Source organism: Acinonyx jubatus, chromosome C2 (assembly GCF_027475565.1).
Source record: "Acinonyx jubatus isolate Ajub_Pintada_27869175 chromosome C2, VMU_Ajub_asm_v1.0, whole genome shotgun sequence".
NCBI lineage: Eukaryota > Metazoa > Chordata > Mammalia > Carnivora > Felidae > Acinonyx > Acinonyx jubatus.
Window position 1 is genome coordinate 148,442,056 of NC_069384.1, and position 12,159 is coordinate 148,454,214.

The 12,159-nt window shown below is 45.1% G+C and overlaps 1 protein-coding gene and 1 long non-coding RNA gene across 9 annotated transcripts in view; one reads left to right on the forward strand and one right to left on the reverse strand.

Moving 5' to 3' along the window:
* The window catches only part of MYRIP (myosin VIIA and Rab interacting protein), a 366,936-nt gene that overhangs the window by 7,568 nt on the left and 347,209 nt on the right, over positions 1–12,159 (reverse strand). For 5 of the 8 annotated variants that reach the window (XM_053221637.1, XM_053221638.1, XM_053221632.1 and 2 more), the window contains 4 exons: positions 7,541–7,702; positions 3,812–3,916; positions 3,639–3,699; positions 1,749–2,032 (listed from right to left, as the gene is read on the reverse strand). In XM_053221637.1, coding sequence (XP_053077612.1) covers positions 1,749–2,032; positions 3,639–3,699; positions 3,812–3,916; positions 7,541–7,702 — 612 coding nt within the window. Of the gene's footprint in view, positions 1–1,748; positions 2,033–3,638; positions 3,700–3,811; positions 3,917–7,540; positions 7,703–12,159 lie in introns of those variants that run through there. The other 3 variants (XM_053221639.1, XM_027040749.2, XM_053221635.1) reach the window with 2 other exon arrangements.
* On the forward strand, positions 838–3,957 carry LOC128315333 (uncharacterized). The gene is made up of 3 exons (XR_008298074.1): positions 838–1,134; positions 1,504–2,052; positions 2,717–3,957. It is a non-coding gene; the product is annotated as an uncharacterized LOC128315333 (long non-coding RNA).

The following is a 12,159-nucleotide window of genomic DNA, read 5'->3' on the forward strand; positions in this document are numbered from 1 at the left end:
GCCACCCAGGCACCCCGATTTTTTTAAATCAAAATTAAAACATCCTCCTTCCCCGTTTTCTCCAAATGTTTTTCTCTTGGATTCTACTTTGTTTGAAAGTGATATTGCTGTTTTTTGTTTGCATTTGTTTAGGAAATATTGCCCATTCTTTCATTTTTAACCTCGCTGTATTATCTAAAGGTAACTTATTCTTCAAAATAATCTGAGGTGAACTTAGGTGATGTAACATTAACCATTTTATTATTTTATTTTATTTTATTTTATTTTATTTTATTTTATTTTATTTTATTTTATTATTTTATTTTATTATGTTGAGGGAGAGATAGAGCATGAGAAGGGGAGAAGGCAAAGAGGAAGGGAGAGAGAGAGAGAGAGAGAGAGAATCTTAAGCAGGCTCCACTCTCAGTGTGGGGCCTGATCTCACTACCCTGAGATCATGACCTGAGCCGACATTAAGAGTTGGACTCTCGGGGCGCCTGGGTGGCTCAGTCGGTTGAGTGACCGACTTCGGCTCAGGTCATGATCTCACGGGTTGTGAGTTCGAGCCCCGTGTCGGGCTCTGTGCTGACAGCTCAGAGCCTGGAGCCTGCTTCCGATTCTGTGTCTCCCTCTCTCTCTGCCCCAACCCCACTCATGCGCTGTCTCTCTCTGTCTCAAAAATAAATAAAACATGAAAAAAAAAAAGTTGGACTCTCAACAGACTGAGCCACCCACACGCCCCAACATTAACCATTTTAAAGTGAACAGTCCAGTGGCATTTAGTACATTCACCATGTTGTGCAGCCATTGTTTGAAAACCTCCTTTCAAACCATTGTTTGAAAGCCATTGTTTGTCCCTCTAAAGTAAAACCTCCTATCCACCGAGTGGCTTCTTCCGATGGCCCCTCCCTACAGCCCTTGGCACCCCTTGATCTGTGTTCTATCTCTATGAAAGGTAATTTATTTGTAACTCTCTTATTTATAACAGATTCCTTCCCTGACCCTAATGGTCTGCCCTTTTAAGTGCATAATGCATCTTTTTTACTCTTTGAAGTAACGCTCTGACGGCCAGGAGCAAAGTAACTGGACTTTAAAAGGTTGAGGGTAACGGCTGAGCAGTGAAGAAAAGCTAGCGGGCAACGCTGTTGCCATGGGGTGCCAAAGAGGCGCAGTAATCCGGAACCCCAAAGGGCACGCCCCCCATTACATCATTACCTGGTGCTCCGCACTCAGAGCACAGGGACGGTGGGGGGGAGGAAGGGGAAGGGAGGGAGGGGCGAGGCATAAAAGACAACAGAATAAACTGGCCCTTGCTCTAATCCTGTCACTCAGACATCATCTGCCCTCAGCATATTGGTACCACTGAGGCAGGCTAGCTGGATTATCACTTCCCGTATCAACAGCACCAAGCCTTTGCCCAAATCTGAAGCATGTGTTGGTGTTCAGGCAAACAGTCCGTTAGTCCTCTTTACACGATCGCCTCTTTACGTGCCAATGATGTCCTGTCCCTCCCTTTGCATTTAGGGGCAGCTGCTGGCTTTTCTCAGGAGCACAACAAGTAATTCAGGGCTAATAAGAGATTTAAGGAAGAGTGAATTTGGATCAAAAACAGGAGAAAGACTCTGGCACCTCAACCAGACCTTAACGTTCCCATGTACGTATTTGTACTTCTCTCGGATCAAACCCCACAAGGAGCTGGATGTACGGTTGAGAGGACGTATCCACATATCAAAGAGGTGAGCGGTACCGGGCACGGTGCTCATCACTTCTCACTGCACCCCCGCCCCCGCCCGTCTCCCCAGCCAACGGACCATGAAACCATCCACCGAGGATGCTTCCTGGGGCTCTGACGGGGAAGCTGCAGACGGAAGGGCTACAGACTGGAGGCACCATCGGCAGTGGAAGCGATGGGCACTGAGACAGGGCTGACTTACCATCAAATCCTTGGTGGTGCTTTTCCTTTCATTAGTCCTATTTGTCAAGGAGCCTTGGAGAAGGAAGTTGCGGTTAAATGTTTTAATGGTGGTCACTGAAGATGCCTCAATGTTTTCGGCTAAAAGGAAACACATGGAAGTAAGTGGTACCCAGGAGCGGGGCCGAGTGTTGAGGAAGAAAGACCAGGTGTCCCCATCACCCAGATTTTTGCTCTAGACTTGGCATCTCATTGCAGTCCACAGGTCTGACTGTAGAATCTCTAAATTTTGTGTCTATGTTTATGATATGCACCAAATGAACTCAAGAATTGTTAGCGGCTTTCCAGGAAAAGGTAGCTTGGAGATAATTGACCATAGTTCACAAATCCTTATTTGCAATTCTGGACTATAAAAGGCTCTAAAGACAAAATCTTTATAACTTTGGGGCCAAAACTGTCTGATGGGAAACCCTGACTTAACTGACATGTGGCCATTTAAAATCCTGGTCCATCCCACCCAGTGTGAACATTCTCGAGCTTTGCTGAGAGGATTTAATGTGTTTATCAGAGGCTTCCCCAGACACCAGAGGGAGGGGACTGTTATGAAATATACAGTACATGTACCGTCTTAGCTTTCTGATGTCCAACATGTCCTAAAACATATATTTATCCAAGCGTTTCAGATAAGGGACCGTGGATCTGTAATAAATTGTAATTGTATAGGGTCTCATGGAATATCAAGTAGGAATTCAATAAATGTTGAAGAAAAGATCGGTGGAACCAAGACTCAAACATCTATCTTCTGTCTGTTCTTCTACTTTGTAGATCTAAATTTCTGGTTTGGCATCATCGTAAGCGGCTCCTAAATCCAGGGAAAGTGTTCAAAATGCCCAGTGGATGAGGATGCCACCCCGGCATTGCTGGACTCCCTTCTGGGCGGGGCGCTGTGTTAGATGCCTTTGGTGTCCTGCCCACGTTTCCCTGACATCACCGCACATTCTGTCATTCAGCACATTCCGGAAGCATGTGACCACAAGCACCGTCACTCCCTTGGCTCATGCACGGGGTGGGGCAGAAGCACCAGGGGATTAATGCCTCCCCACCCCCACCGGAAACTTCAGGGGCTGAGGGCTGACAGCTGATAGGCCTCATCTTCCTGTTCATTGGGCAGAAAACTCTGAGGTGCAGTCAATACTGTCTCCCAGGAAGTCCCCAGCAGGATTCAGCCTCATTTGCCCAGAGAAGTAAGCTATGAACTAAATTGCACTGTACCGGGGTACCTGGGTGGCTCAGTCTGATTCCCGATTTCAGCTCCGGTCATGATCTCGCGGTTCATGAGTTCGAGCCCTGCATCGGGCTCTGTGCTGACAGTGCAGAGCCTGCTTGGGGATTCTCTCTCCTCTCTCTCTCTCTCTCTCTCTGCCCTTCCCCCGCTTGCACACACACACACTCTCTCTAAATTAATAAATAAACATTAAAAAAAAGACATTGGACTGTACTGATTTAATTTCCTTCCCTGAATCATTTCTCTCTTTTCCTACCACGATTTCTTGCAATCACGTTCCAAATCACATCCTTGTCCATGGATCTGCCTCTTGGGGGGATTCAAGTCAAGACAGATTCTCCACAAGAGCACTTCTAGGTAAGAACTCCCCGTTAGGTCTGGTTCTCAAACTCAGATCACCAAGTCACTCAAAGTCAGGCTTAATTCTTTGATAGCTCTGCTACTGTTTTCCTTCAAGCACACCTTTCACTGGCGGGGCAGGCAGTTTCCTCCTCTGCTGCCTTGATGTGTCTATGGTTTGTACCTACAAACAGAACACAGCAATCAATACGCCTTTGCAAAGCCAAAGATACATTATCTTCCAAATTTTCCAGGTGGTGCAATATTCCAACAGAGGGAGTGAGGGACAAACGCACCTGGTTCCTTTGCTTCTGATCGCGTCTTCTTGTGAGGCGGACACATGGTGCTATGTTTAATCCTGCAATGGTCAGGGCTGAAATCCGGCTCTCAATATCAGAAATCTTAATGCAACAGAAAGACAGAATGGTAGGCGAAAAAGCACAGGAGGGGAGAATCTTTGTTAAAAGTGTCAGGAACCTCGGGGCATCTGGGTGGCTCGGTCGGTTAAGCGTTGGACTTCGGCTCAGGTCTCGATCTCACAGTTTGTGGGTTCGAGCCCCGCGTCGGGCTCTGTGCTGACAGCTCAGAGCCTGGAGCCTGCTTCCTTTTCTGTGTCTCCCTCTCTCTCTGCCCCTCCCGTTCGCCCTCTGTCTCTCTCTCTCAAAAATAATAAAAAAATTAAAAAAAGTGTTAGGAATCTATAAAGATTAAATCTGCCTTTATGTATACTCATTTACTCAACTTGCTTTTTTTTAAGATTTTATTTTTTAAGTAACCTTTACACACAACGTGGGGCTCGAACTCACAACCCTGAGATCAAGAATCCCGTGCTCTACTGACTGAGCCAGCCAGGTGCCCCTCATTCATTCAACTTCTACGAGGCCCTTCTCTATCTAGTGCCATAGTAAAAAAAGAGCATAGGTTTTTCTTTGTAAATTTATATGTCTAGCTTGGTAGCTCCAGACTGTATCAACACCCTCCGAGGGTAGTACGGCCAACGTTTCACAGCTGGTCTGGGGCAGAGCTCCGGATTCATGCCAACGCTCATGCTCTTGCCACACCGCCACGTTCTCAGAGGGTGTGCCGTGGGGGACACAGGAAGAGGCGGGAGCGGGCCGGTGGAGGGGCGGCAGGAGGCAGGGGTCCCAGCCGTCTTGCTGCTCTCCCCACGCAGCCTGAGTGTTACTGGGGTGTCAGGCAGGAAACCTGAAAGGCGGCTGCAGCCAGTGTGCGTGGGCTCTGCCCTGAGGTCCCCCCTCCCTCCCCTATCCCTGCACTCTCTTGAGCTGCTCGCGACACATCTGTCCTTTAAGGGCAGACTACAGGGAGTGTGAGGCTTCCTGCTCTGACAGCGGCCCGCAGTTCGGTTCCCGGGTCGAGACAAGGTCCATAAAACTGAAGGCAGGGCTGATGCCCTCCTCTGCCAATGAAGGGCACTGATGCGAGTGTCTGCGGGTCTGAAGGCAGCACCGACACGTTTCTCAGGAAGCCACACGGCGCAGGCTGGTGAAGAACGTGGCCGTGAGGTCAGAGAGGTTAAAACCCTGGCTCCATCACCCGCTAGTTATTTGACCTTGGGCAAGTGGGATAACCTTTCTGATCCTCAGTCTCCCTAGAAATGAAAGGGGACACATCAGGGAGCCCCTCGTGGAGTTGCTGGAAGGATTCATTACAATAATGAGGTCAAGCGCCAAGTACAACTTTTGGCACAAAGAAAGGCTCGCTGAACACTAGGTATTATTGATAACGTTACTGTAATGTTTAAAAACGTGGAAAAACCAGGCACATTCAAACACAGAGAAAATGGTAGTTTGGACTCCAGGATTTTCTCCCATAAAACACGGCTCTTACAATTGAAGACCGGAGAAATCTAGAAGCGGGAATAACTAATTATCCAACATAACCCTCTCAGACACCCGCAAATAATATTACTTCTGGCTAAACCATTCAAGAAGTTATTTGCTGCAGAGTGTACCCCAGAAAAGAAAAGATTTGATCCCACTTTCTGTAGCCTTTATGGCAAACGGATTAAAGGTTGGGTGGCACTTATGGGAAATGATTTGTATTGGGGGAGAGACGCTCTTCAGTCATTCTTGCTGATAATGAATAGTTGACGGGGCCGCGTCCAAAGAGACCACACCTATAGCACACAGTGTTAACGCACCCACAGGGTGGAGAATGGGCGTGCTCACACTCTCAAGAGTGCTTCCCGCTGTCAGTGGCGGTTGTGATTTTTGACTCTCTAAAACAAAAATCCCGGTTGAAAAAATAGTTACCGTGCAAGACTGTCATCTTCTCTCTCCATAGGTGGTTTCTACTGACCCCAGTTTTCCTAGGATACTGTTTAGGGATACAAAGTGTCCGTCCGTGAACCAGGGGTTTATACTGAGCTTACACTGCACGTCTTACCAGCACGTCTCAAGGACCCCACTTTGAGCATCAGCGACTTAGTCCACAATCAATTCTGATCCAGAGTCAGAGGCCACGGGGATATCCGTGCAAGCTGCAAACAAGTGTCTTCACAAGCTAATATCACAATGATACTATCTGTCTTACAGATAATATCATTTCAGTTCTGAAAAGGCCATATCTAAATCATCAAAATACTGGTCTGAGAAATCTTTTCTTTCCTTCTTTCTTTCTTTTTGTTTTTCTTCCTTTCTTTCTCTTTCTCTCTTTTCTTTCTTTCTTTTTTGTTTTTCTTCCTTTCTCTTTCTCTTCTTTCTTTCTTTCTTTCTTTCTTCTTTTTTGTTTTTCTTCCTTTCTTTCTTTTCTTTCTTTCTCTTTCTTGCTTTCTTTTTTGTTTTTCTTCCTTTCTTTCTCTTTCTCTCTTTTCTTTCTTTTTTGTTTTTCTTCCTTTCTCTTTCTCTCTTTTCTTTCTTTCTTTCTTTCTTTCTTTCTTTCTTCTTTTTTGTTTTTCTTCCTCTTTCTCTTTCTCTCTTTCTTCTTTTTTGTTTTTCTTCCTTTCTCTTTCTCTTCTTTCTTTCTTTCTTTCTTTCTTTCTTTCTTTCTTTCTTTCTTCTTTTTTGGTTTTCTTCCTCTTTCTCTCTCTTTCTTTCTTTCTTCTTTTTTGTTTTTCTTCCTCTTTCTCTCTCCTTTCTTTCTTTTTTTGTTTTTCTTCCTTTCTTTCTCTTTCTCTTTTCTTTCTTTCTTTCTTCTTTTTTGTTTTTCTTCCTTTCTCTTTCTCTTTCTTTCTTTCTTTCTTTCTTTCTTCTTTTTTGTTTTTCTTCCTCTTTCTCTCTTCTTTCTTTCTTTCTTTCTTTCTTCTTTTTTGTTTTTCTTCCTTTCTTTCTTTCTTTCCTTTTTGTTTTTCTTCCTTTCTTTCTCTTTCTCTCTTTTCTTTCTTTCTTTCTTCTTTTTTGTTTTTCTTCCTCTTTCTTTATTTCTTTCTCTTTCTTCTTTTTTGTTTTTCTTCCTCTTTCTCTCTCTCTCTTTCTTTCTTTCTTCTTTTTTGTCTTTCTTTCTTTCTTTCTTTCTTTCTTTCTTTCTTTCTTTCTTGTTTTTCTTCCTTTCTTTCTCTTTCTCTTCTTTCTTTCCTTCTTTCTTTCATAAATAAATCTACATTTTCAGTTTCATTCAGCTATTCACCCCAGTTTTATTCAAAGTGCTAAAGCCGTGTCAGATGTCAGGCACTGAAGTTATCGTGTTAAGCTAGACAGCTATAGTCATGTCCTCATGGGGCTCTTAGTGTATAGAGGGGAAAAGGGCATCAAGTAAGTCATCAACAGTGTGATACAGGCTAGGGGAGGGTGGTCTTGAGATGCAATGGGACCCTATATAGCAAGGAGATCTGCCTGTGGGTCAGAGAATTTGTCAAAGAGGAAGGCGACATAGGTTTAAAGAAAATTCTGATATATTATCAAGGCTATAATTTTTTAGAAGGAGGGTTGGGTGGAATCCACCCGAAAGGACCATGCGAGTGTGCTAGGGAACGGATACAAAGGCTTTGCAGTAATTCTTGTGGAAGATGGGGTGCTCCCCCTCGTTCACGGTGGTCCTCCATCTGGGCGGGAGGGGGTTCTTACCTGGAGCTCAGCGTGGTGAACCTGGGCTGCAGCCGTGGCCACCTGGTCCTCCAGATCCGCCAGTTCGGTCTCATCGGTGCCACTGTGGATGCAGCGGGCGGCATCCTCCAGTTCACTCAGCTGGCCTTCGAGTCCATACACGGTGCCTGCCGCCAGGTACACCTGCAGAGGGGGTGCAGCCTTGAGCTCAGGATTTGGAACCAGGACTGGTGGGGTCCCTTATGGGCGCCCAGGTGATTCAGGCTCAGCACTGGGGGAAAAGCCAGGGAATGCCCCCATCTATAAACTTTCTTCACGCTTAAATGGTAGCATGAGGTCTTACCACCCCCTCACTGTCAACTGCACCTCCCCTGCCTCAACTTTCCGGCAAGAAAAAGCAACTTATAAGTTTTGAAAATCTGATAAAATACTCCAAAGTACATGGCGTCAGCCACATAAGTTGCAAATTTGTCCGGTGATTCAAACAACCAGAATACCAAGACAGAAGAAGCAAAGAACAACTCGTGATGTGATTTTTCCAATAAAAATTTTGTTTGAGGAAAAATAAGACGAAAACAGAGAAGGAGGCAAACCATAAGAGACTCAAACATGGAGAACAAACTGAGGGTTGCTGGAGGGGTATTGGGGAGGTGGGCTAAATGGACGATGGGCATTAAGGAGGACACTTGTTGGGATGAGCACTAGGTGTTATATGTGAGCAATGAATCACTAAATTCTACTCCTGAAGCCATTAGTACACGGTATGTTAACTAACTTGAATTTAAATAAAAATTAAAAAAAAATTAAAATTAAAAAATTTTTTTTGCTTGGCATTTAGTAATTGAGAAAAATTCAGAAAACATAAAAGACATGAAATTAATTTAAAACAACAATTTAAAACATTTTGAATGAATTATCTCTGATTGATTACCTACAGCTTGCCTGGAGCAGGTGAAGGGCATTAAAAGGGACCTGAAGTTCATAGCAGGAAAATAGTTTATTTCTTAGAAAAAAGCGCGATGTTAAAACAAACCTGTCCACTCTATTCATCTGTCAAGGAAGACAGTTTTTTGAGAGCTACTGAAAATTAAAGAGAGTCAGACAAAGGGAGTGATGTGAGGAAAAACTAAAGGGAAAAAAACGTTGACTCAGGAGTTAATACAGCGATTGCTGTAAAAGTGGGCAAACAGAAGGTAGAATCATTGGAATCATTCAGACCACGGGAAGAGTGAAACAAATCCCTTCTGCCTACAGAATAACGTGGATGAAATGACCAACAACACCGGACCTCTTTGATCTAAAGAAGCTAATTACTTACGAGGGGTTTTTTGAAATTTAATCAACATCCACAAAGCTCTAAGCATGTGATTGCAGCAATTTGGAGTTGATTTGAATGAAAACACACGGTGGTCACACAAGCTCTTTTAACTTGAGTTAAATAAAGCAGAGTTGGGATAAGCCAAGAGCTTGTGCACACAGGACAAGCAAGCGTTTTGCACTGAGCTACACCGAGCGTTGGTGAGTTGGGGAAAGAACACTGAGAACCCCGTCAATTCCTTAGCCCGATTCCTGCATCTCCATCAAAACTGGTAATTTTAGGGGCGCCTGGGTGGCTCAGTTGGTTAAGCATCTGACTTCGGCTCAGGTTGTGATCTCACAGTTGATGGGTTCCAGCCCGTCGGGCTTTGTGCTGACAACTCGGAGCCCGGAGCCTGCTTCAGATTCTGTGTCTCCTTCTCTCTGCCCCTCTCCCACTCACGTTCTGTCTTTATCTCAAAACTAAATAAACATTAAACATTTTTTAAATAATAATAAAGAAAAACTTGGCAATTCTACACAACATTTCAGAGTGCAGCAAAGGCAGGTGCAGGTCTGATGAATGAGCACTGGTGCCACACCAGGCACAATGGGCTTGGCTGGGGGGCTTCCGGCACTGACTGGGGTAGTGGACGTCCGTCGTGTTAAGCGATTCGTCAGTCACATGGTGGGCCACGAATCAAATGTCTGTTGACAATTGCCATATTTCAGTTTGCCCTTAGTTGTGCATTTCTTGGTCATATGTGAGTATCAGAGAACTTGTGTTTCTAAAAGATCCTCACAGTTTAATAGAAGACATTTATTCTTTGCCTTGAAAACAAGATACACTCCTTTATTGTTTGTCACCTGAAGGAAATGATGAATATTTCAAAGCTATTTGAGTGTAGAAAACCTTAAAAATTAGTCTCTCAAAAGTTCTGAAGTTAAAAATTTCTCTTCAGAGGGAAAGAAAATTGAGGGGAGAGAGAAAGAGAGGGAGGAAGAGACAAGGAGAGAGGATAAAAGGTAAATGTATTTTGATAAGATAATTTTATTTTTTAAATTTTTATTTAATTTTAAAACATATTTAATTTCATTTAATTAAAAAATATATAATTTTGAGAGGGAGAGAGCGAGCAGGGGAGGGGCAGAGAGAGAGGGAGACAGAGGATCTGAAGCTGGCTCTGGGCTGACAGCAGAGAGGCTGACATGGGGCTCGAACTCATGACCTGAGCCTTAGCTTTAGCTTTAGCTTAACTGACTGAGCTGCCCAGGCACCCCTTGATAAGGCAATTTTATTTTATTATTATTAAAAATTTTTTTTTAAGTTTTATTTATTTGAGAGAGACAGAGACAGGGTGAGCGAAGGAGGGGTGGAGAGAGAGGGAGAGAGAGAATCCCAAGCAGGCTCCTCACTGTCAGTGCAGAGCCCAAACCCATGAAACCATGAGATCATGACCTGGGCTGAAACGGAGAGTCTGACGCCCAACAGCCACCCAGGCGCCCCTGGATAATTTTAAATATAAACTTACAGTGTTGCACGATGAAACAAAATTTGGAATTATTATTTAAATGAGACCAACAGTTTGAGTGAGTGTGACAATGGGGTTAAACACAACTCGACATGACTTGGGTCTCAAGGGCCTGGATTTTTCCAGAAACACACAAAACTCAACATCATCACACCCTACAGCTGTATCATCTCGACGGTCTCTTGTTTTGTCTTCAGCATGGTCATCCGCTAACGTTCTTTGTTTTCTCTGCCAAATCAAAGCAATATGAAATAGCTCCAAGCCTCCGAGCTCCCGTATGCAATAGCTCAGTAAGGCCAGAATGTTCGTCTTTTACTCTGTGTTCCCTGAAAGCCTGCTCTCCTGGCACGAGGGGGAAGGGAAGGTTCTGTGGTTTGGCACCGACGCGGGCTGAGCGGGAACTCACCGCCACGGTGATGGAGCCGAAAGGGCCCGTGATGGTGATGATGGTGACGACTCACATTTATGGAGCCAGGCGCTGAGCCAAGGGTTTGATGTGACGTTTCTTTACTGCTCATGGCAGTCCCTGAGGTGGGTGCTATTACAGTCACGGTGTGGAAGAGGAGAACACTGGGTCCTGGAGTTCCGGTGACTTCCCCAGGCCTCGCAGCTGGGAAATGGTGCAGCTGGGATTTGAGCTCCTGGGGGCTGATGCCAATTCCCTTGCCTTTATTCACCCTGTCCTATGGTGGCCTGATACTTAATCTTGCTTGCCATGTTATGTTATGACTTTTTACGTTTCGAACTCTGACCTGAAAGTCCTAGAGTTACTGTGGTTATAGATCAACATGACTTTGGCTCTGTTGCTGGGGCTAAAATAACAAACGTTAACATTCTATAACAGTGGAAATGTTATTCTAATCTTAAAAAAAAACAAAAAAACCAAACCAACAAAAAAACAACCCATTTGAAAACCATGAACCTGGAATTGCTGGCTGACTAAAGGCCCACTTTTGGCCAGAACCAAGGCTCCCATTTTAGTGCAATCTGTGTCTTCTCCAAGCTCCAGCCACTGATGCCCATGACCCCATGGACTGGCTCCTGGTTCAAAACGCCCTTCTCAAAGTGGGTCAGGGGACGAGGACAGGTGTTTCATTAAGGAGGGACTTGACCTAACTTTGGTCTCAAGAGGCCTTGTGGTCAAAGCCTGTAGGATGAAGAGAATGAAACATATTTCTTTGCTGCAGGACTTCTTGGAGTCTTTAATGTGCTAATCCGTATCTCAACGATCCTAGAAAGACACTATACGGATTGATCAAACTGATTTGGTCTTATCGCATCTCGTCAGACTAACCTTCCATGAAACACATTCTAGAGAACTAAGGCTAGACAGGAACCGATAGCAATTCTTTGCTTGCTCTCGAGGGCAGAGGAGCACCTGATGAGCCAGGACCATCTCCAGGGCCACAACCTCTCCGGTGCTGTAGGGGTACCCGAGAGCCTTGAGGAGGAGGACCGACAACACCCTCTGCCCGGTCCCGGATTCTGTGGCAGAGCTGGGGCCCCTCAAGGGGAAGTCCCCCGGTGTCTCCAGCCACTACCTACGCGACGGATTTGGTGTTGCCAAAAGTTACGGGGTAGTGCGAAAAGGGAAGTTGGGACTGTCCCTCTACCGCCTCTGTGCTGGGAATTACGGGGTGCCCCAGGCTGTCTGGAAGTTCCTCAAATGGTGGCAGTGGAGGGGTGAGGCAGCTGACTCATCCCTCCTACTCATAACCCTGCATAAATCCACAAGATGGCCCCTGTGGGTCCCTACTGCTCACACCATAGGTCTGAGAATGGTCATGCCCGTTCTTCTGTGGACTCCTAGAT